Below are 24,103 nucleotides of genomic sequence, written 5' to 3'. Positions count from 1 at the left end.
TTTTAACTGTTTAGCCTAGTTACATTTTATTGATATGACTGGATTGAGTATGCTATTTGTTTTCTCTTTGTTCTGTTTTTTCCCCCCTTCTCTCTACTGTCTTTTGAGCTATGCTTCTTTCAAATGGCTGCTCTAAGGATTGTAATATATACAGCATTAACTTTTTACAAACTATTTAGAATTAGTTTTGTATCACATTGTGTAAAATATAAAAATCTTTATGACATTATATATGAGGCTTAATATATATAATTTTTACTTGGAATAGTTAGGTATTTTTAAAAAATTAAACCAAGGAAGTATTTTATATTTACCTACTGGTTACTATTTGTTGTCTGTGGGAGGACTGGTCCATTGTGAACCATTCAACTATCAGACAATGGTGATTTTTTTCCTTAAGAACAAAATAATCATCATAATCATACACTCCAGACTTCTACCTTGTTTTGTACTAACGTTATTCAGTAAGAAGGGCACTTTTCCCACTGCTAGTTCGTTCTTGCCTCTAATCTGAGCCATCTAAAACCATGTCTCTATCTGTGCTTGTGTATGTAGCCTCATTTTTCTAACTGTGATGACATGAGTAACAACCATACTAGAAATCAGAATAGCTCCTTTCTTAACAGAGAAACTAGAAATCCAGAAGCCCTAAGACTGGGCCAATACAAGGTTCTTCCAGAAACATTTTATTGTGATCCTTTACACATTAATAACAACTTTTCCCAAAGGGATGATACATAATCTTTATTCTGAAAAGGATATATAGATAATGTATTACTAGCATCTGGTCAGTGGTATCACTGAATGTCTAAAACCTCCTCAGTTAAGAAGCTCCTTTTTTTCCCCCCCAATCCTTGGTGCTGATACCAGACCAGCCCTTTCTCCCTTTTCATACTGACATGATCTGGCTCTGCACTCTGACCTTGCTCAAGAACAAGCTATAGGGACTTTTTCTGGATTCTTCTGGGCAAGTGCAGCTGGGATACTCAATAGACTAGGCCACAATTTAAAGAGCTTTTTTTTCATCTTCTGAATTTCTACTATTAGAACTGGATTATTAATTCAAGATTTGTGTTTGCCTTGGTGGCCAATGTACCTACCACACAGCCCAAGAATCACCTCAGCTAAGCCAAGACTTTGTCATGACAGCAGAGGTCTGTCTCAGACTTTTCTTCCACAAAGGGCTCAGTCAGCAGGAGGTAAGTCCTCTCCTAGCTCACGGGGCAGCCAGGGGCTGTGAAGGCTTCTGGCTCCTGGTGATCATTAACACGTTCTCGTACGTGCTGGCCTCCATGCTGCCTGTGTCATGGGACCTTCCCTAATCTGGTGGGTCCTCGCCAAAGCAAGCCCAGCTCTGGGGTCATCCTACACCTACTTTTCTCTGGTTTGTGCTGATGCTTCCGTGGGTTGTGCTTCCACAGTGGGCTCTGGCTCCAGAGGAAGGGATGGTGGCTTTGTGAGCTGGGATGTTCCTCCAGCACCTAGTAACAAAACAAACAGCGTGAATTCTCAGTAGCCTGGTTCCAGAAGAAATCAAAAAGAAGTTAAAATCAAAAATCAAGAAGATTTTTCTTCTTGAAGCTTATTTTCTGGGATTAGTAGGACTGTGGCGTATCTGTGCAGCTGTGAAGGAAGACCATAACTTGATAAAGTCAGTCAGGTGTGCCTTCACTGACCTTATAAAAGAAATCATTCATTACCTGTGCCATGCTGACTCGTGATAAGGCAGTGAAAATTAAACAGACTACATAACAAAGGTACCATAATGTATTTCTAAACCTGCATATCGTGAATACCCAGTGTCTTGACCATCCAACTAAGTCTGCCAATAGCTGGGAACTTTTACACAAATGGCCTTAAGAAAATAAGTGACAGTTTGGACACCCTTGGGCTTTTCTCCCCTTCTGGGCAGTACTACACTGGACGTGTTATGAGTCTGAAAAGCGCAAGCCTCACTCAAAGCTGTAATCTCTTTGCAGGCACATGTGGCTGTCGCCATGGGTCTCCATAGCTGTGTGTAGCTTCCCACCTGAGGAGAGCTTCCTGCATGTGGCTGCTGAAGACATTGCCTGTCCTAGGGCTTGATTAGAGCCCAGAGGCTGCTGGAAACCGGCAGCTTTACTGGTTGAAGCAGTCTGGTGCTTTGATTTGGGATCTTTAACTGGTTTGGTCCAGACCAGTGCCTCCCCGACTTGTAGAGCGGCTCCCAGCTTCTGGGCTACCTCCACCATCTTGTGTCCATGCGGGAAGGAAGCAAAAAAAAAAGTCACAGGTATGACGAGCAGAGACAAGCCTCATCTGAGGCCTTTAGCAGGCAGGCAAGGTTAGCTGACATAGTGTCTGCTACCGTTTGAGGGAGGAAGTACTGATTGCAAAGAAATGGTTCTTAAACAGCAAAGAACACACTGTCTTGAGTGGATGGCATGGAAATTCTTTAAAGGCTCTAAAAACCCAACAATTTAAGTTTGGTGCATTAATGGACTAAATTCCTGCCTTTTCTATGTGGGGAGAAGTGGGAGGAAGCTACAAAGACACACAGATCTCAACTCAAATGAGTTGTATTACCAATAATAGATACAACTCAGTAAGCCTGAATTTCCTCTTACTATTTTCTTTTAGGAAAAGTTTTTTCTCAAGCTGTCCTTAATTTAAGAATTCATGCTGCTAGGAACATCAAAGCCAAAACAGGTGTAAACATACATTATATCTGGATTATTTGGGCTTGATTCAAAAGTCTCCTGACAGCTTGCTTAATGACTCTTGGATTTAAGACTTACCTCCGGATCAAATTCCAGAGAGCTACTGTACTTGAGTAGGTTGACTTTCTTCTCCATCTCCTGATACTGGGCCAGGGCGTCCCTCTTCTCACCCTGGTTATACAGCAGCACAGCATAGTTCAGGTTTACTAAAGGGTTACACCTGCACAGACAGACAGGGACGCTATGGAGCTGGGGCTTTGCAACAAATGGCCATTTAGAATAGATCCTTATCATTCTACAGAAACAGAACTAGTGCAATAGAGAGCTCCCCATTCCACAGCAAGGTCTCGCAGAGCCAGCGCCGGGTCCTGCTGGGCCCTTGTGCTCAGGGGCCACGTCCTTCCACACACAGACCTGCTGTGCACAAAGGCACATGAGAGCAAGCACCGGGGCCCTGGCGCCACCTCATGGCTTTGCAGAGTCTAGCCCCCCGACACCATCCTCAGCAGGGCAGCTTACTTATCAAGGCGGACTGCTTCTTCATAGGCTCTCTTGGCATTCTCTGAATCCTCCAGATTGGTCAGAGCCACTGCAACAGAGAGAGTGAATGTTATGGCTGAAGAGCCCCCAGCATGAAAACACAGGACATGTTTCCAGACTGCAGTTCATTCAGCCCCCACATGTAACTCTTACTGCACCCTCTCAGCATCTAGCACCACCGTCTGCTCAGCCACTCAGCTTGGATTCCTAGTGTCATCTTCAACAGCCCCCTCTCCAGTTAATCCATAGCCAGGTTCCATGCATTCCTTTTTTAGTGTCTTTAGTGACACTGCCCTGGCTTTAGTCATGTCAGGCTTTCCATTTTGTTCCCTGGGGACACTGTCCCACCTGCCTCCATCTACCTGCCACAGTGCTGCCAGGATCTCGTTAACAGATCTGACTGCGTCACTGTCCTACTCAAGAATCCTCACTGCTTTAGCAACAGAATACTCTCCCTTTTTAAATCAGTATTTTCTGGAAGCTTGATCTATAAACCAGACAATAACAGAGCTGCCCTGGAAGCCCACTCCACTTCCCCCACAACCATTCATCTACTTTCTCCAGACACTAGAGGAGATCCAGGAATACAGTTGGGAAACAGAACCTCTGAGATTGAGCATAGTCCCTGTGCTGCACTCACAGCCCTCCATACTGACCCATCTCCTACTATGCTCGCTCTACCACACTATCGCCACTACCTGCTGGGTGCAGCCTGCACATTCATGGCTGCATGCCTTTCCTCAGGGGCTTCTCAGCCATTCTGTGCCACTGAATTGCAGTTTATCTTTCAAAACTCAGTGTGAAGACCATCTCTACTGTGTTACAGAATTGCTGCTTATGCCCTACAGTACAGTAATTTGCTTACAATCCTGTATCCCTTTATGACTGGGCTATCTTTGTATTCAGACAGCCCCCAAATAACCACCACTCGATTTACTTATATAGAACCCCACAGTAATGACCAAAAAAAAAAAAAAACCACCTGAAAACTGTCAGTGAGAACATGGAAACTGCTCTTAGATTAAATATGTAGTGAATTTAATATAAGGAGAAATATCCCCCAGTTACACTAACAACAATAAAAGACATGTAGTGACAGCAAAACCAAGTTAACATTCACTGATTATCTAATCATGTAATCCTCTCATCAACCCTATGAGATACAGCTAAGGGTAAGTACTAGAGGCAGGATCTTAACACCTGATGATACCCAAAGCCTACGATCTTAACACTTAATGATAACTAAGAACATGGTTGGACTCAATATATGAACTGTCAAGCCAAGGGAACACCACTGTTAAAAGATGAACTACATATGAACCTTATTTAACCTGCTGGCCTCTGAGTGAAATGCCCCCGAGAAGCAACCAGGTGCTCTGTCCTCTTTCTGTTTCGTTTTCTTCAGACTCTAGGACAGTCATCCAGATACCTATGGGATCTGCAAGGGAATGGCTTCTGTGGGATATTTAACTACTGGCCTGCCATGATTCTAATTCCGTTTTCCCTCACTACAGAGGGCTGCTCCACATAAATGTCTCTTACCAGCCAAGAGCATGTAGAGCTCCCCCATCTTCGGCTGGAAGTTGATGGCTGCGCTGAGGAAATGGAAAGCGGAAGCGTACTGCTGCATAGTCAAGTGGACAAGGCCCAAATTATAGAGAATCTTCCAATCTAAAGGCGCCAGGTAGTTGGCTCGTTTCAGGCAGCTGATGGCCTGGAGGAGGGAGGGGGCACTCAGTGAGGTCTGGGGCAAGCTCAGCAGACCCAGTAACTATGAAGGCAAAAGGAGAAGACACTTACTGCCACATATTTCTTCTTGCCAAAGAAGCACATTCCGATGTTATTCCAGAGTGGAGGGCTTTCTATAACAGCACACGCTACAACTTTGTATTTGGTGAGGGCAACATCAAAGTCCCCGTGGGTCTGCATCATGCTGCCTGCTGCCAAGATGGCCTGAAAACATGGAAAGTTTGTAATTTAGTCATTACCAAAAGGCTGTTGGAGTGAAGTACGCCTTCCTGAATCTAGATACTCAGTAGGCCCATCAACACTGGTGGGACTGAAAAGCATCTTCCAGGGACCTATCCATCCACAGCTGCTGGAACAAACACTCAAGAGGAACACTCTCACGCCCCATACTATGGCTCTTTGCTGTAATAAAGAAAAGTCTCTGACTACCTAGCTCTTTTGTTCCTACTTGTAGCCAGGAAGTCACTACCTTAGAGTATCAGGGTCCTTTAAGTAAAAACCACCTTTAGCCCTGCAGCCCCTGCCTGGTAGACACCAAGAGCTCTAGACGACTCAAGTGCACCTGTCGCTGGCCTCTAAAAATGCAGCTCCTTCTGCCACCGGGCAGATGGTGAGTCAGCTTTAGACTTCCTCAGTCCAGCTTTCCATGTCTCTCAGGCAGGCTAATATGACTTCCAAGAAAGGACTGAGTCTTTACCCTTAACAACAAGCCTGTTTTGCTGCAGCTCCCTCAATGACTCATCCACACAATGATCGTCTCATCCCAAAGTCATAACTGGACAAGAGTTGTCGTCTCGGGCTCATCAGGAAGCTGCAGGTCATTTCAGCATGTGGAGGCTCTGCTACTTTCCTAAGTAACACATACAACTTCGCCGTCACTGCAGTTCTGGCTGTCTGTGTAAGTTACAGGCCCATTATGACAGATGTGCTCTTTAAGAAGATAAGCAGCAGAGCACTGACAATAAGTACTTTCTTGGATATTTGAAATGCATTCTAGGGCTAGATCACCTCAAGGAGCAGTGGGACCACCTGTGTGTGAAGGCGCTGGGGTTTTGACAGCCAGCAATACCTTGTAGTTGGTAGGGTCGTAAGTTAGTGTATTTCCAAGATGTTCAAATGCCTTCTGGTAAATGCCGAGCTTGGAAAAAAGCAAACCAGAGAATTACATCAGGGGAGATGGCGTTAGGGAGTCTGGCCAACCACACCCTCAACAGATACACCCTGACTTTTCTGGGTTCTTCTGACAAAAGCTATAGATACCAAATTTTAAAAAAAGGAAACTAAGGGCCCCACATTTCTCTTCCCTCTTACTTCATTGATTTGTTCCCTAATAAGGTCAAAGTAGCTATCTGCCAGGAACCATCTCTGCCACACTGGTGCTGCCACACACTGAGGACTCTTGGCAGGAAGCAGGCTGGTGAGCCTCCTCTCCCCTGGGGCCAAACTCCCAAGCCAAAGCCCAGGAAGGCCCAGGGTTAAGCTCCTTAGAGAAAAGTGAAACAAACAAGGACACGACAGAGGCAGAGCTGGAGGCAGGATTTTATCCTAGACAGTGCTTTGCCTTCTCTAACCCTAACCTGGCTGGGAAGAAGGAACAACAGAAACAGCCTTTGCCCCAAAGCCCTAATACCACCACAGTACTTCCACCACAAAATGCCAGTCTCCCTGACCACAAGTTGTTTCTCATACATGTTCTTTCTTTGGTTGGGTAAGAACTAGGCTCAAACAGGTGTATTTGCTTCTGATTTGCATGCTGAAAATTAAGTTCATTCCTTTAGCAGACAAAGGGTATCAAGTGCAGAGTAAAGTTTATGTGCTGCTTATGACCTTTAGTAAATTGTGTTAAAGTAAAAATGCAGGAAAACCATAACACACACAAGTGTTTTTTTCTTTTTTGGCTGTGTGGCTTGCAGGATCTTAGTTCCCTGACCAGGGATTGAACCTGTGTCCCCTGGAGTAATAGCATGGAATCCCAACCACTGGACCACCAGGGAAGTCCCCAAAAGCATTTCTAACAGCAGTGCATGGATAAGCAAAGCCCTCTTACCTGTAGGTAGAGTAATCCTAAAGTTGTAAGAAGTTCTGTATTTTCTGGTGAGAACCTGTGACACAAGAGACGCTCAGAGGGAAACACGACGTGTCTGAGTGATACTGACACGTGCAGTAACCGCACCACCCGCTCCCGTAAGAACTCTCAAAGGCATTGGGAATTTCCTCCAAGAGTACGCCAACCCGCCTATAGGGAGGACTGCTCAACAAGACAGAAGTGGGACTTAGAACCTAGACTCCTTCCTCAGGACCTTTGCTTACAGCCAAAGTCCTCAGAACCTATGGACTATTTTGTGCCAAAGTCTTAATTACACTAACAGAGTTCAAGAATAATGCTCTATAAACCAAGTCGGTCTAGAACACACATGATTTTAGCTGCTTCCCTCTTGTGAGATTTTGTTGTTCTCACTGCACTCACAATGCCAGCCAGCATAATTATTTCCTGGGTAATTTAGGATCCCAAGGCCCCTGATGCTGTGTTCTCCACATTAAACAAAAAGTCACACTAAACAGCCAAACTAAAGAAGAAAGACACATACCAGCTCTAGGAAAGAACTGGCCATTGGCTTTGTGGAGTAAACACTGGCTTAAATAAAAGATTGTCTGCCTTTCCAATCCCTCACCGGCATCTGTCTTTGTTACAAAACAAAAGCAACACTGAGCTGAGATGATCTGACTACAGGATCATTAGACAGTTTCAACAGTGAAAATGGCAAAAGGTGAAGAACATCTCCTGCTTCTAAGGAATGAGGTAGGATGCAGGTTACCTATGGGGAGACCAGAGTCACAGGGGCAAAGCCCCTGCCTGGGGAGGCCTGAGCTGGCCAGACAGAGCTTACTCAGTTCAACTAAGTATTTGCTCTTCACTTTCTGCCAAAAATTCCCATTCTGATCACCTTCCTCTCCCCAACCAAGCAGGTAATTTCCATGATTCTAGTGGCGTCCTGCCCCCCACCAAAACATGACTACTGTCTCTGAAGCTGTGGGCCATAAACAATGGTTTCTATCACCTCAGTAAGGCTCCAAATGCTCAGCTGTCCTCCAAATTCTCATTTGAGGATTTCATTGACTTAAGTCCTTAGCCAGACACAGGAAGAATGTGTGAGCTAATGTAATTAATGTAAGCTAAGCTCAAAGAGCCAGTTTCTTGAATGCAGGGGTCAGGGGTCAAGGCTTCCACTCAGCACCACAAAGATTAAACATATGGCTACATGGGCTCCTACCTACTTGTCCCTGTAAACATAGATGACAGAAGTCTTTCTTGCAGCCTAACAAACCAAAGGATTTTTTATATCTTTTTAGATATAAAATATGAAAAAAATTCCAGAAGCAGCGTTGTTGTGACTAATGTAACCAGAAAAGTTACTATCATGGTAGAAGACAGGAGTAATTAACAACAGAAATCTAAACTTAGTCCAAAGTCTTGTTATCAGGAATAATAGACTTTGTGGCCTTGAACCACAGATGACGAATTCTATCAAGTGACCAAACAAATGAGACAAAGGCATTTTGTTACAGCTATCCCACTTAAACCAGACAAGATCTAGGCAGAAAAGATAAGATTCCCTAGAAAGGAGAAACAGAATACCACACTGGGAATGCTAGTCAGTTCCATTATCAACAGGGGTTGGGCAACAACCTGTGGAATGATGGCTTAACATGGGAGGAACCTGGATCCCTGACTGACCTTGTGCAGCAGAGAGCTGCCCAGGACCAGCCACACTGACAGGTGAGAAAGAAACCTAAGTCGTCCTTATTTAAGGCACTGGGGGCTCTATACTTTAGCTTAACATTCACCCTAACTCACAGAACTCACACAATGTGTAACCAGTCACACACGTCCTCTCTCAGGCATGGGAGAGCACGTCTGCTCCCATTTTTGTTTAAGAACCAACACTTACTCCACTGCTTTCTTGTAGATTTCAATGGCCTTGTCCAAGTCTCCCTTCAGCAAGAAGATCTTGCCCAGCATTATGTAAGTCAGATCATGTCTGTTAAGATGCAGGGCATTGTGCAGCTGGTCTTGTGCCTAACAAGATTGACAGAGTAAAGAGAACCAAATCACCACCAGGAAAGGACAATGACTCCGTATGGCTAATGTAAAGAAAGAGCTCCCGCTCTACTCAAGTAGGAACATCACATTTCAGCAAATGTCCCAAAACATACCCAAACTGTGCTCAGAGGACAGCTGGAAACATGAAATGTCCACCGCTAGTGCCACTTGGGGGGCTTGTACAAGAGGATTAACCTTTTTGAGTGTTTTCTGCTTTTTGATATCCATTCCCATGACTCATATTCCATATGTCAAGAGGGATATCATGGTACATAGAGAGTACTGCCCCAAACTTGACCCCAGCTGCACTGCTGACCAACTGCACACCCTTCTCCAGGGGGGACTTCATTTTCCTCACCAGTAATTGGATAAATGAATGAATGTTCATTTATTCATTCAGTAGATATCATCAAGTGCCTATTGCTCTGCTGCTGCTGCTGCTAAGTTGCTTCAGTCGTGTCCGACTCTGTGCGACCCCAGAGACGGCAGCCCACCAGGCTCTCCGTCCCTGGGATTCTCCAGGCAAGAACACTGGAGTGGGCTGCCATTTCCTTCTCCAACGCATGAAAATGAAAAGTGAAAGTGGGTACTAGTATACCAAAGCTAACAGAAAACTCCTCACTCTATTAGAGCTTATCTTGTAGATGATGATAAAGGCTGTTTAGTCCTTCACTGATTCAACAAGTATTTATATAAATGCCAGCTACTGTATTTGCTTAGCCTGTTAGCTTTACAGTAAAATCTAAATATAATTCTCTTCCTCCCTCCTCAGTTCAGTTCTGACCAAAAACCAAATCCAGCTCTATCTTGGCTCAGAATAAGCCCATGAATAGATATGTACTTAGGAGAAGGCAATGGCACCCCAATCCAGTACTCTTGTCTGGAAAATCCCATGGATGGAGGAGCCTGGTAGGCTGCAGTCCATGGGGTCGCTAGGAGTCGGACACGACTGAGCGACTTCACTTTCACGTTTTACTTTCATGCACTGGAGAAGGAAATGGCAACCGACTCCAGTGTTCTTGCCTGGAGAATCCCAGGGACGGGGGAGCCTGGTGGGCTGCCGTCTATGGGGTCGCATGGAGTCGGACACGACTGAAGCGACTTAGCAGCAGCAGCAGATGTGTACTTGCTTAAAGTTTCTCTGAAGAGAAAAAGCTCCTAACCAAGTATGTAACACTGAAGAGCCATCTGCCCAGAAAACCTAATCGACTAAATATGTATATTTTATTTGCACAGATACAGGTATTAATTGTTTTTATATATCTCAGAAGAGCAAAAGTTATTCTCACACCTCAACTGCTGATGTACAGTTGTTGTTTTTTAAGAACCCCAAGGGATTGATTAGATTGCTTCAGTTTACAAACTGGTACATATTAAACATTATCAAATGAGTATCAACTAATTCAGGTTCTCAGTCCTGTCAGCACTGGAGAAAAGAAAATAAAACTTCAGTCACTAAGTGGGAGAATTATGAAGGAAACTAACCAACCCCACTTTTATTAACTTTGAGAGTTCTCAATAATTTGGTCTACCCCTCAGTTAAGATATATACATTTTTTCCCTTTATCTGAGTACCAGAATAAGCTCAAAAGTTGTATCTGATTATAAGAGTCTTGGGCACTACAGCCTAATCACAATGATATATAAAAATCTCACATGGAAAATAACCTTAAAAACTAAACTCTCACATCAAACTACTTAAGATTAAAAATTCATTTCCAATGACCTGAAAACTGAAATGTAAGATAGCTCACTTGGCCATAATTACACTTTTAAGACTTACACATCCACTTTTTTATATTTAAATTTTATTGAACATTTGTGTTTCTATTCTGGAAAATTAAGGTATGGAAAAAAAGAGAGGAAGAAAGGGATGAGATTGCCATTTCCTCTATTTCTAGAAGTTGTCACTTTCTTGTTAAAAGCAGGGGGAAAAAAACCAGATGAATAGTGACAAATGAGAATAAAAATGGGGGTAAATGTATATGGAACTTTCATTTTTTACTTCTAAAAGTCTCTGCAAGCAGTAGGAATAATACAACATGATCCATGGGACCTGTGTAAAAAATGTATCCTCAGTGAAATCCCCAGCCAACTACTCACCCACCACCACCACAGATTACCTTGTCAAACTGTTTCAGATAAATGTAGCAAACTCCTAGGTTATGACAGATTTCCTACACACAAAAGAAAGGAAAACAAGTGTAAATTCCACAATAATTATTAGAGTGTGAACAGGCATCTAGAGATTATTGCTGCTTGACAAAATTTAAGCTTGAAAATATGCACTATGGTTAGTTTTTTACTTGAATCTGATTCAGATTATAAGAGATAAAAGCAGAATAAACCGGTGATCTTCCTGGGCCTATGCAGTACCTTTGGGTGCACACCCAGCCCATTCCTATACCTTTCTTTCTCTTAGAGCTGCTCACGGAACAAACCCTTTGTGCCCTCTTCTCAGAAGAAACTACCACAGTCCCGTCTCCAGCTCTAAGGAGGGGTGTGGGTGTGGGTGTCAGACTTCTTTTCACAGGAATCTAGGAATTCACTCACTAGGTGATATGAACTTGGAGGCTGACAGTGCCATCTGGAGGCTACTACAATGGATTACAGATATGTGAAAAGTGAAAGTGTTAGTTGCTCAGTCGTATATGACTCTTTGTGACCCTACAGACAGTTTGCCCACCAGGCTCCTCTCTTCAGGGGATTTTCCAGGCAAGAATACTAGAGTAGGTAGCCATTCCCTTCTCCAGGGGAACTTCCCTACCCAAGGATCAAATCCAGGTTTCCTGCATGGTCCTGTGCTGCAGGCTTCTGCAGACTGGCTCCAATTACAGATATGTAATTGGATATGTAACTGGGGCTTATCTACAGAAGTCTGCAGCACAGGTCAGCAAACTACGACCCATGGGACAAATCCACCCTCTGTCCCTTTTTGTAAATAAAGCTGTATAGAACACAGCCACTTGTTATGTATCTTCTGTGGTTCTTTCATAGAACTTCAGAGTTAAGTAATTGCAACAAAGACGGTATAAAGCCGCAAAGCTTAAAATATATACTAACTTGACCTTTACCCCCCCCCAAAAAGTCAACCTCTGATCTACAGAAAGAAAAAAACAGCAGAAATGCAGAGAAGCTAATTTGGTTGCTGACAGCTTTCCAGTTCTAGTTCACTGCAAGATCAATCTGTATTTCGTGACCTTGTGTTCTATAAAATCTCTATAACTTTTATATTAAATCGTTTTTATTTAACGCAGCTTTAAAGAAAGGAAAAGGCAAGGGTGAGGAAACTGCGCTTGGGAAACAGTAAGGACAATCTTGTTAACAGTGAGGAAGTGCAGAAGCACCTGCAGACCCAGGAGTGTCCCTCTCTGAAGAAATATGAACCTTCAAGGGCTCAGAGACAACTGTTTAATGTTTTCCAAGTTGCCTAAAATAACAACAAAATAGCAATCAGTGATCCTATGCCACATGTTTTTCATATATATTACTTTAATTTTCCCAGCAAATCTGAAACATAAGTATAACAATTCTGATTTTAGTGATAAGGAAATTGAAGCTCAGAGAAGTTAAGCAGTTTGCTTAATACAGAAAGCATCAGCACAGGGATTTTTTTTTTTTTTCTTAGTTCTAAATCTTAAAGAATTTCAAGAACATGGAAGCAACCTAAATGTCCATCAACAGAGAAATGGATAAAGAAGACATGGTCATATATACAGCAGAATATTACTGAGCCATAAAAAATGAAAATGTACCATCTGCAGAGACTTGGATGCACCTAAAGACAGTCATTCAGAGTAAAGCAAGTCAGAAAGAGAAAAATACATATACTGTCTAATATCACTTATATGTGAAATCTAGAAAGATGACACAGATGAGCTTATTTGCAAAGGAGAAACAGAGACACAGACATACCAAACAAACATATGGAACCAAGGAGGGGAGGGGCAGGGATGAATTGGGAGTAGTGACATATATACACTTCTATAAAAAACAGATAATGAGGACCTACTGTACAGCACAGGGAACTCTACTCAATGCTATCTGGTGACCTAAATGGGAAGGAAACCCAAGGAAGAATTTGAATGGCTGATTCACTTTGCTGTACATCAGAAAATAACACAACATTGTAAAGCAACTATGCTATGCTAAGTCACTTCAGTCGTGTCCGACTCTGTGTGACCCCACAGACGGCAGCCCAACAGGCTCCACCGTCCCTGGGATTCTCCAGGCAAGAACACTGGAGTGGGTTGCCATTTCCTTCTCCAATGCATGAAAGTGAAAAGTGAAAGTGAAGTCGCTCAGTCGTGTCCGACCCTCAGCGACCCCATGGACTGCAGCCCTCCAGGCTCCTCCATCCATGCGATTTTCCAGGCAAGAGTATTGGAGTGGGGTGCCATTATACTCCAATAAAAATAAAGTAAGATTGTGATGACCATTGCACAACTCTGTAAATATATTAAAAAACAATGAATCATCTACTTTTAATAGGTGAATTGCGTGGTATCTGAATTATATATCAATAAAGCTGATAAAAAGAAAGGATTTCCCCGGTGGTCCAGTGGCTAAGAATCAGCCTGACAATGCAGAGGACACTGGTTCAAACCCTGGTCCAGGAAAATTCCACATCTGTGCAACAACTAAGCCCATGCGCCACAACTACTGAGACGGCAGTCTAGAGACTCCCGAGCCACAGCCACTGCGCCCGCATGTCTAGAGTCTGTGCTCTGCAACAAGAAGCCATCACAGGGAGAGGCCTGCACACAACGAAGAGTAGCCCCTGCTCACTGCAACTACAGGAAGCCTGAGCACAGCAGCAGAGACCTAGTGCAGCCAAAACAAAGGAATAAATGTTAAAAAAAAAAAAAAAAGAAAAGAAAAAGAAATGGTCTCAGATCGCTGAGAAGGGACTATTTTTAAAAAGAAAAAAAAAATTCAACATATATATATATATATGTAGAGAATCACCATGTACTCATTGTCTTGCTCCGACAACCATCCAATCCATACCCCCACATCCACCCCACTACTTCTGTAAGCAAATACCAGATAATGTTTTATCCACAAATATTTCAGTATGTATTTGGCTGTGCTGGCTCTTCACTACTGCACGTGCTTTCCTCTGGTTGTGGTGAGTGAGGGCTCCTCTCTGGTGCACAGCCTACTCATTATGGTGGCTTCTCCTGTTATGGAGCACGGGCTCCAGGGCACGCAGGCACACGTGGCTCAGTAGTTGTGGTCCCCAGGCTCCAGAGCACGGGCTCACTAGTTGTGGTGCACGGGCTTAGCTGCTGCTTGGCATGTGGGATCTTCCCAGACCAGGACTTGAACCCATGTCTCCTGCACTGGCAGGCACACTCTTTACCACTGAGCCACCAGGGAAGTCCCTCAGTATGTACTTCCAAAGGATAAGATCTCTCTTTTATAAAATCTACCCACAATACCATTATCATACTTGGGAAAAAAAATTAGTTACTGTTTAATATCTGATATTGAATCATGTTCAATTTCTGATAAATGACTCACATTACAATAAATTTTTCTTAAATCACAATCCAAAATATGTCCACACATTGCCAAGCAGTGGGATTTGAACTCAGGCCTGTCTCTAAAAGTAGGGCTGTAATTCTCCTCTCTCCAACTCCACAAGTACATTCCACTTCATCACCCTTTAAGAATGTACACACGAATCTGGAGAGAGGAGAAATATAGCCTACTTGTCCTTTAATGTCCTGGAAGGTAACTAATGCCCCTACCCTTTTGAAAACATTTGCCATAGTTATTACTTGGCAAAACAACAGCAATATGCCTTAAACAGACAGCCAAGGAAATTTTTGAAATTTGAAAAGAAAACTAGAACAAATCAGTGTTAAGTTCTGTTTTTCATGGGGTAAGAGGATGCAGCAGACATCCTCCAAGGGCAATTGACACAGTGGAAAAATTACAGGCCTAAAGTGAGGAATTCTGGACTCTAGACCTGAATTCTGGCTCCATTTCTGCCATTACCTCACTGTGCGCCCTTCAGCAGGTCACTCCATCTCCAAAAGCTTCAGCTTCCTCATCTAAAAGTGCAGGAAACCCTCCCTACTTAACAGCTGCTCCAAAAGTCCAATGAGATCATGGCAAGAGGAATTATTCTCCTGCTGCAGCTAGATTGTGGAATACCCCGATGAGTCCAAGAGAGTAGAGCTACAGGTTTTCTACAGGCCACAGGCACCAGTGAAGCATCAGGGCAGAGAATGGATGTTTGAGAAATGACCGCCTCTACTGGCACCAATGGACGTGTTATCCCAGATGAGTAAAACCAAATGAGCTCTTTCAACCAACTGGACATAAACATCCTCCCTTCCCTCCCCAACCCATCCCTGAGCTCACCTGTCTCACTTCCTCTCTATCTCCCTCTATGGACTCATTTTCTCTTCAGCTCAGCCTTTCAAAGTGTTTTTTCCAGGATACCATCCTCAGCTCACTGCAGAGTGATCTCATCCAATTTCATGGTTTTAATCATCACCTTTGTATTGACTCCAAAACATGTGTCTCTATCCCAGAACACTTGAGCTTCACATTTCTATATACAGCCATGTACTAGATACATCTCAATTTAGATACCCTACCAGAAGCTACAATTCATCATGTCCATAATCTTCTGAAAATAGGATTTAATTCTAATTTGTTACCACCACCCTTTCCCCTAACTTGCTTCTCTTGCTTCTTTATTTCCTGGTTGATTGTCCCATAAACCACCAATCCATCTTTGCATCTGCAGCCCAGTGCCTGGCACACAGCTGACATTCACTTGTTGAAAAAAGTGACTAAATGAACAAAAGAGTAACTCACTTTTCCTTTATCTGTAGCTTTACTTTGGCCTTTGGCTATAAAATACTCAATGGCATAAAGACTTAAACATCTCAGTCTTCAGATCTGCAGAAAAGTGACTGACAAACACATCTAAAAAATAATAGGGCCATAAAACTGCAGGGAAAACCCATGCTAGCTCTTTCTACTAATCAATCTAATCCTTCACCCTTCGATATATCTAGGAATCTCCTTCACTCTTAGATGTATCTTTCTAAGAATCACAGGTATTTTGAAAAAACCATCAGCATGAAAAAGAAGAACCAAAATAAAGAGAGGAAGAAAAAGATAATGGTGGAAAGCAGAAGAGAACTTCAAAGGGTCAGAGACATGAAGAGGCAACTGTAAGAAAAGACAAAGTTCTTGAAAATTAAAAATATAATTACTGAAATAAAAAATACTGAGTATGAATATAGCCAAAAACAAAAATGATGATTTGGAAGATATGACTGAGGAAATATCTCTGAATGTACAGCAAAGACAAGGATGTGGAAAATATGAGAGGCAAGTTAGAAGACAATGAGAGCAGATGCAGAACATATGTAACAGAGTAGGGAACGTGTGGCAGATGCTGCTGGTTGCCTCCCTAATGCTCACTCTCTCTGATTACCTTACGAACAGAAACCTAACCACATTCAGAGTGACAATGTGTTCAACCTAAAATCTATATTTCCCAGTCTTCTTTACAAAACAGGTAGCCAATATAATGTACGTGGAAGTCTATCGGGGATTTCTGGGAAAGTTATACTTTCTTGATAAAGGTTATGTCTTTTTCTCTTTGTTGCCTCCTCTTTCTCCCCACTAGAATGATGATGTGGTGTTAGAGCTGTAGCAGCCATCTTGTAGCCATGAAGAAAAAGTCTCAGTGTTGTTGTCAAATCAATGTCAGTAACTACTTACCTGGGCTTCTTGTTACATAAGAAAAAAGTAAACTCATAATTTGTAAAGTCAGTGTTTAATGTTTTGTTGCAGTTACACACACCCTAAATGATACAGACAATGGAGAGGAAAAAATAATCGAAGAACTACTCAAAAAAAACCACCCCTCTATCCAAAGGCAAGGGTCTTTAAAGTGAAAGAGCCAATTGAATGCAAGAGAAAAGAAACACATCATGACAACTATTACCAGTATTTCAGAACTCTAATAGTAAACAGAAAATCCTCAAAGGTTCTAGACAGGAGAGTGGGTTTATCAACAAGAATCAGACTAGTAACAGACTACTCATCAACAATACTTACAGCAAGAAGCTTGGCAGCATTGTCTCCTGAGTTATGAGGAAACCTAATTTTTTATTTTATACCTAGGCCAAATCATCAATCAAGTGTGAGGATAAAATAAAGACAGTTTTGGCATGTAATAACTCAGTAATAAATACAAATGATAGCCCATATGAGAAATGAACCATTAGCATGTTACTAAGAACAAAGAACTTACCCAGTCTTTCTGATTAAGTTTAGCTGCTTCATTATATACTTCAATGGCAGCTTTATGTTTTCCCAAAAGAAATCTGGGGAAGAAACACATTTTCCGTAATTATTAACATAAAGCTTTTTATAAGACCAACCCCACTAGTCCCACATTTGACTCATCTAGCCAGCAGAGAATTTTGGAAGCCTCTTCTCTATGACTGGCTTGTGTGGGTTTAGCCAGTGAGACTCTCATATACCAACAGCAGAAGCTCTTGGTAGGGACAGAGCTGGTAGCTATTCCAAGGCCTTGGTTCCATTCTATACCAATTTTAGTGAAAGCGTTAGTTGCTTAGTCGTGTCCAACTCTGCAACCCCATGGACTGTAGCTTGCCCAGCTCCTCTGTCCATGGAATTCTCCAGGCAAGAATACTGGAGTTGGTAGCCATTCCCTTCTCCAGGGGATCTTCCTGACCCAGGGATTGAACCCAGGTCTCCTGTGTCTCCTGCACTGCAGGTGGATTGTTTACCATCTGAGCCACTGGGGAAGCCCCAATTTTAATGAAAGTCTTGTGTATTTTCCCCAATGTACAATAAATGTAGACCAAGAAACAAGCCAAATTAATTCTACGTTAAACAAGAATTGCCACAATTTTTCATCATCATGTATTAGGAACATGCCCTTCTCTTCCAAACTAAGTCTCTTTCCTTGATACTAATTCTGGAGACACAGGGGAGAATCAGCCTCTGTGCAAAGACAATGCAGGTATCGATGACACTGCAGGTTAGAAAGTGAGGGTGGGAACTCCACAGATCACACTCTACTACTCTGGAGTAGTAAAGCTGCTGCTGCTGCTGCTGCGTCGCTTCAGTCGTGTCCGACTCTGCGCGACTCCCATAGACGGCAGCCCACCAGGCTCCCCTGTCCCTGGGATTCTCCAGGCAAGAACACTGGAGTCGGTTGCCATATGCTTCTCCAATGCATGAAAGTGAAAAGTGAAAGTGAAGTCGCTCCGTGTCCAACTCTTAGTGACCCCATGGACTGCAGCCCACCAGGCTCCTCTGTCCATGGGATTTTCCAGGCAAGAGTACTGGAGTGGGGTGCCATTGCCTTCTCCAAGTAGTAAAGCTATTAGTACTTAAAAGCTTATAAAGATTCTAGAGAGTGCCAGAATCCAGGAGCCTTCAGAGGCTTAACAAACACTTAAACACTACAAAACAGAACAAACACTTAACAAACACTACAAAACTACTGTGTATATAGTATTATGCTAAGTATTGGAACAGTAGGCAAGAAAAATTCCATGGGTTGGCAATATGATTAGGGTACTTGAAGCACAAAATGTTACTATTTGAGAAATACTATCAGCGTTCTCCTATCAAACTAGAATATGCAGTATTTGAAATACTCAGTTGCTTTATACTGGTTATCTCATTTTATCAAATTTCAAAATTAATCCACACTCTTCAAAGTGAATTCGTTACACTTCTCTGTAAGCAAGCCCCAGCCTGAGAATGCACTTTACACTATTCTCCACCAGTGCCCGAAGGCCTCCAGGCTGCCAATACTTACAAAGATCTGGCCACCTGCTTGAGGTTATCAGCACACTGAGGGCTGAGGAAAGCACACATCTGAAAGAGTCTTAGGGATTCTTGGATATTTCCTTCCAGGCGAAATATCAAAGCTGCCAAGAGAGAGAAAACACAGAAAATAAAATCATGTTCTAAGAATGGAGCCTGCCATGTGAAAAACTGGAGAAAGAGGGAAGTAGGAAATCTTATCAAAGAAACCCCTTGGATAACTGTGTCTTAAAATACAATCAGATATGACTTCAGATGGATTGAAACAAACAGCAAAGTTGGTGATGAGCTAAAACCTTTTTTTAAGGTATCTGGGACCTACCTATTTCTCCACTCCCAGCTTCCAACAGGCAGATAATCGGGTGCCTTGTAAATTATTCCAGAAACTCTTCACTGTAAGAAATTCTTATAGCTCCTATCAGATGCGCTATTTATCACGATAATTCCAACTTCACCTGATAGTTTTCAGAGAGTACACCCAAATGGGGCAAGTGCAATCAAAAACCCAAGTCCAACAAGGAGATGCTGGCAAAGAATGCAGTAATATTTCAGAGTTGGTTCTCAGTCTAGCAACCAATCAGAATCAATCATTTTCCTAGGCCTAAGTTTTCAGAAGATTTACATGCTTAAGTAGTATGAGGCACTGTAAGTCTGGAACTGGTGATATTGGGAATAAATAAGCATTATTTTGCCACAATGTCCTAGATATGTTAATGTATTACCAATTACATCAGAAAATTGCATATTAATTAACTGCATATTAATCTGAAGACTACAAATGCAGAATGGGAAACAAAACCATTCATTTACATCAAAGAGTCAGAAAGTTCCTGGTGCCCAAGTAGCAACCAAGGACGCTACTTGGGCACCACAGAGTAAAATTCCAGTCAATCCCTCTAATCCCTATATTATTCAGTCCCTATAATATTTGATTTCTGATGACTTCCATTTATTCTCTGCTTTGTCCTGTATACCTCTAAGCTTCTTCCCTTCCCTGACTCCCGTACAAAAAATCCTCAAGCTTTTTCTCATCTCTTCTAGCTTGACTGCAAAGAATTCTTGAAAAGCCTCTTCTGCAGGAGGCAGCGACCCTAACAACAATTCTGAAAAACACTAGCCAGAAACTAGAATAGGGGTGAAGGGCAGTAGCAAGCTTTTTAACAGAACTAGTCATTTCTGAGGTCAGATCCAGCACAATAATTATGTTCTGATTTCAAAAAAAACAGTAATACTAAGCAAGAGATTTGTGGAACATTTACTTGCATTTAAGTATTTCATAAGTTGCTCTTTTTCCAGAATCTAGGCAGAGTGTGCATTTCTCTAGCAAGAAGAGAAGAAATATATGTCTCACCTTGGACATAGATAGCATATTCACATAACCCGTGAGTCTCCTGAAGCTGTTCTTTGATAACAGCCTGAAAAAGAAACAAACAATACCTCTGAGTAGTGGTTAAGTGTCTTCAAGTGTTTTTAAGTACAGGAAGACATGGACACCTGTCTGCTGTCACCCTGTTTGATCTATACGCTGAGCACATCATGAGAAATGCCAGGCTGGATAAGTTACAAGCTGGAATCAAGATAGGTGGGAGAAATATCAAAAACCTCAGATATGCAAACGGTACCACCCTGATGGCAGAGAGCGAGGGGGAACTGGAAGGCCTCTTGATGAGGGTGACGGGGGAGAGTGGAAGAGCCAGCTTAAAACTAAATATTGACAAAACTAGATCCTGCCATCCCCCCGGCAGATGCAGGGGGAGAAATGTGGAAATAGTGACAGATTTCCTCTTCTAGGGCTCTAAGATCACTGTGGATGGTGACTGCAACCACGAAATCAGAGGACATTTCCTTCTTGGTAGGAAAGCTATGACAAACCTAAACAGTGTGTTGAAAAGCAGCGACACTGCTCTGCCAACAAAGGCCCAAGTAGTCAAGGCTGTGGTCTTCCCAGTGGTCACATACAGTTATGAGAGGTGGACCATAAAGAAGGCAGAGCGCCAAAGAGTTGATGCCTTCGCACTGTGGTGCTGGAGAGGACTCCTGAGAGTCCCTTGGACAGCAAGGAGATCAAACCAGTCAATCTTAAGGGAAATCAGCCCTGAATATTCACTGGAAGGACAGACACTGAGGCTGAGACTCCAGTATTTTGGTTGTCTGATGCGAACAGCCAGCCTCACAGGAGAGGTCCTTGATGCTGGGAAGGATTGAGGGTAGAGGGAGAAGAGGGCGTCGGAGGATGGGATGGCTGGATGGCATCACTGATGCAATGGACATGAACTTGAGCAAACTCTGGGAGATGGTGATCGACAGAGAAGCCTGGTATGTTGCAATCCACAGGATCACAAAGAGTCAGACACAACTGAACAAGACATGGACAAGGAGTATATGTGAGGAATCAAGGGATAGGAAAAAAGCAGCAATAGGTATGGAAGGAAGCAGGTAAATTTAGCTACAGAAAAGTTGAATTTGAAATGTCTGTGAAGCATTCAGTACGCATCAGACTGATCTGGCAATCAGGAAGAAGTGTGCAGAACAAGCAAAGAGTCAAGGATAGTACACAGGGACGGCCCTAATTCTTAAGAAACAAACAAAGGAAGAGAAGCCGAAAGAAAGGAAACAGAAAAAGTGGTCAATAAAGGAAAGGGGAAATAAGGATAGTATCACAGAAGGAAAAAAAACTTTCCAAATCCATACTGGAACAAAACATTGCTAGTTCTTCGCACTGCTGTGGGTACAAATGTGACAGGTACAAAAATCACAACCTTAAAAGCATTACAAAGCTCTGAATGCCAAAAAAAGACAATACCAAGGATATATTTTGCATGATGATACTATTCTCTGCCAGCAAGTATGTAACATATATACTGTCACCAAAGATACAGTTTAGAAAAAAGAAAATACAAATGGTTTTAAAATATACAAAGGATCAAGCTCACCACAAGAATTATGAAATAAAAGTGAAACACCATTTTTCACCTATCCAGAGATCAAAAAGTTAAACACTATGCTGACTTGAACATATGCTCTCTACCATAAGACCAACACGTCCCAGAGAGTAGCGGCTCCTTCAGCCTGGTCTTGAAAAGGGAAGACACATGGAGCACACTGGAACCTGCTCCACAGACTATGGCTAAACCCCGCCAACCATAGCCGATCTGAAGGCCCACGAGGAATAAATAAGGCCACTGACATTCTGAGGTTGTTTGTTAAGCAGCATTATCACAGCAAAAGCTAACTGATACACAAAATGTGAAGAAACAAGATTTCACACATTATTAAAATAACGGGTTACTACCTGCCATACAAACTGAGTGACAGAGACAGATGCTTAATCAAAGCCTGCCTCTCGTGTTCTCTATCACTGCAGCCTCTCACCTTGCATGCTTCATAATCCTTCTGGATATAATAGAGATGTATCAACCAGTTCTGCTTCTCCAAAATAGGAAACTCCGGAGCTGGGTAGCATATTTTGACAAAAACAAACAGTCATTGTTAGGTTTTCTCCTTGAGCATTGTCCTCATGTCTAAACTAACCAAAAGGAGACTGTAATATCATGTTAAATTCTTCATGCTGCTGACCATTTTTAACCAAAGTGTATTAAAAATGTGTGGATTATTACATTAAGAGATACTTGTCCTACTAGTACAAATTTAATATATATTCCTGTAAAGTTTGTGTGGTTCATAATATCAGTTTCTCAACTGATAACTTGCCTGAAGGGAAAAACAGAATCATTCCTTCCCTCTTTTCCTTTCTCTCTCTTCCGGGTTTTGGTAGGTGAATAAAATGACTTTCCAAAAGATATTTCAGGAGTATTACTAACAAAATATATATAACATAGTTAATATCACATCTAACAGATCAGAGGACCAAAAATAGCTAAACACAGTCTTAGCAATAGCTCAAATGTGAAACGTTATACTGTTGCCCAGTTATGAGAAGTCAACAAGGAGAAAAATATTTCAGACACCTCAGACACTGAAAATGATTCACAATAGAGAAACTATGAGTTACTATTTCTTTGAATTCAATTAAATTATAGGTAAAAATTCATTAAGAAGTTAACTTTTCTATGGTAAAAAGGGAGACAGTTATTCACATCAACCTCAGAACAGTGGAGACCTCAAGGAAGAAGGAAGAATGAATTAGAAATCAATAAAAAGGAGAATTAAACTCTTTAATGCTTTAGCTATCAAAAAAATTAAAAGCTCTAAAACATATAAGTCTAAATGTTTTTATTTATTAAATCTGGCCTGTAAGCACATGGGTATTTGTTATTTTTTATGCATTTTAATACATGTTTGAGGTATTCCCTGATTAGTTTAACGGTCACTTTTTTTTTTGGCCACACCACACCACATATGGGATCTTAGTTCCAAGACTACAGATGAAACCTGCATCCCCTACAGTGGAGACTGAACCACTGGACCACGGGGGAAGTTTTGGTGTTCCCTTATTTTTCAAAATGTAAAAAAAAGGGTACACCAGGGGAAGAAAGGGAAATGATTTGTAATCATTCTGTTCCAGAACCATAGGCGATATAACAACAAAAAACCCAAGACTTACATGTGCATAATATTAATAATGATGGGAAGGAAAAAAGCTTACTGTGACCCAGAATTAATGTTGAAAGTGAAAGTCACTCAGTCATGTCTGACTCTTTGTGACCCCATGGACCATACAGTCCATGGAATTCTCCAGGCCAGAATACTGGAGTGGGTAGCCTTTTCCTTCTCCAGAGGATCTTCCCAACTCAGGGATCAAACCCAGGTCTCCCACATTGCAGGAGGATTCTTTACCAAGCTGAGCCACAATTAAGAATGCTTTTTTCTTTTCCAATAGGGAATAACAATGGAGTTTATAAAGTGAAATTATGACAGAAATATGGATATGATTTTATAAAGAAGAAGAAAGAAAAAAAGATTAAATGTTAAGCAACCTAACTCTTCATTTTCCAATTACCCACATTCTCTGACTAGGATCACCCTTCTTCTAGTCAGTAGGGCTTATGTGAGACTCTTCAAAGACTTTTTTTTCCTTCCTTCTCTTCCCCTGCGCCCCATCAAACATCAGATATTAGCCATTCCTGTTCTGCCTAACTAACCATTTCCGAAGTTAAATTTCCTACAGAAGACCACACAAATCATCAAGCTTAAAGGCAGATGTGAGTGG

The 24,103-nt window shown here is 42.1% G+C and overlaps 1 protein-coding gene across 5 annotated transcripts in view; it reads right to left on the bottom strand.

Moving 5' to 3' along the window:
- Positions 1–665: 665 nt before the first annotated feature.
- The window catches only part of BBS4 (Bardet-Biedl syndrome 4), a 45,829-nt gene continuing 22,391 nt past the window's right edge, over positions 666–24,103 (bottom strand). For 3 of the 5 annotated variants that reach the window (XM_061430291.1, XM_061430288.1, XM_061430289.1), the window contains 14 exons: positions 22,306–22,385; positions 20,285–20,348; positions 18,926–19,037; positions 17,381–17,453; positions 11,214–11,267; positions 8,939–9,066; positions 7,036–7,090; positions 6,058–6,126; positions 5,040–5,192; positions 4,782–4,953; positions 3,219–3,288; positions 2,778–2,919; positions 2,030–2,231; positions 666–1,481 (listed from right to left, as the gene is read on the bottom strand). In XM_061430291.1, coding sequence (XP_061286275.1) covers positions 1,372–1,481; positions 2,030–2,231; positions 2,778–2,919; positions 3,219–3,288; positions 4,782–4,953; positions 5,040–5,192; positions 6,058–6,126; positions 7,036–7,090; positions 8,939–9,066; positions 11,214–11,267; positions 17,381–17,453; positions 18,926–19,037; positions 20,285–20,348; positions 22,306–22,385 — 1,484 coding nt within the window. In that variant the 3' untranslated portion in view covers positions 666–1,371. The remainder of the gene's footprint in view (positions 1,482–2,029; positions 2,232–2,777; positions 2,920–3,218; positions 3,289–4,781; positions 4,954–5,039; positions 5,193–6,057; positions 6,127–7,035; positions 7,091–8,938; positions 9,067–11,213; positions 11,268–17,380; positions 17,454–18,925; positions 19,038–20,284; positions 20,349–22,305; positions 22,386–24,103) is intronic. The other 2 variants (XM_061430290.1, XM_061430292.1) reach the window with 2 other exon arrangements.

The sequence above is a fragment of the Bos javanicus genome, chromosome 10 (assembly GCF_032452875.1).
Source record: "Bos javanicus breed banteng chromosome 10, ARS-OSU_banteng_1.0, whole genome shotgun sequence".
In the NCBI taxonomy this organism is placed as follows: Eukaryota; Metazoa; Chordata; class Mammalia; order Artiodactyla; family Bovidae; genus Bos; species Bos javanicus.
The sequence above is the reverse complement of the archived record's forward strand: the minus strand, read 5'-3'. Positions and strand labels throughout refer to the sequence as shown.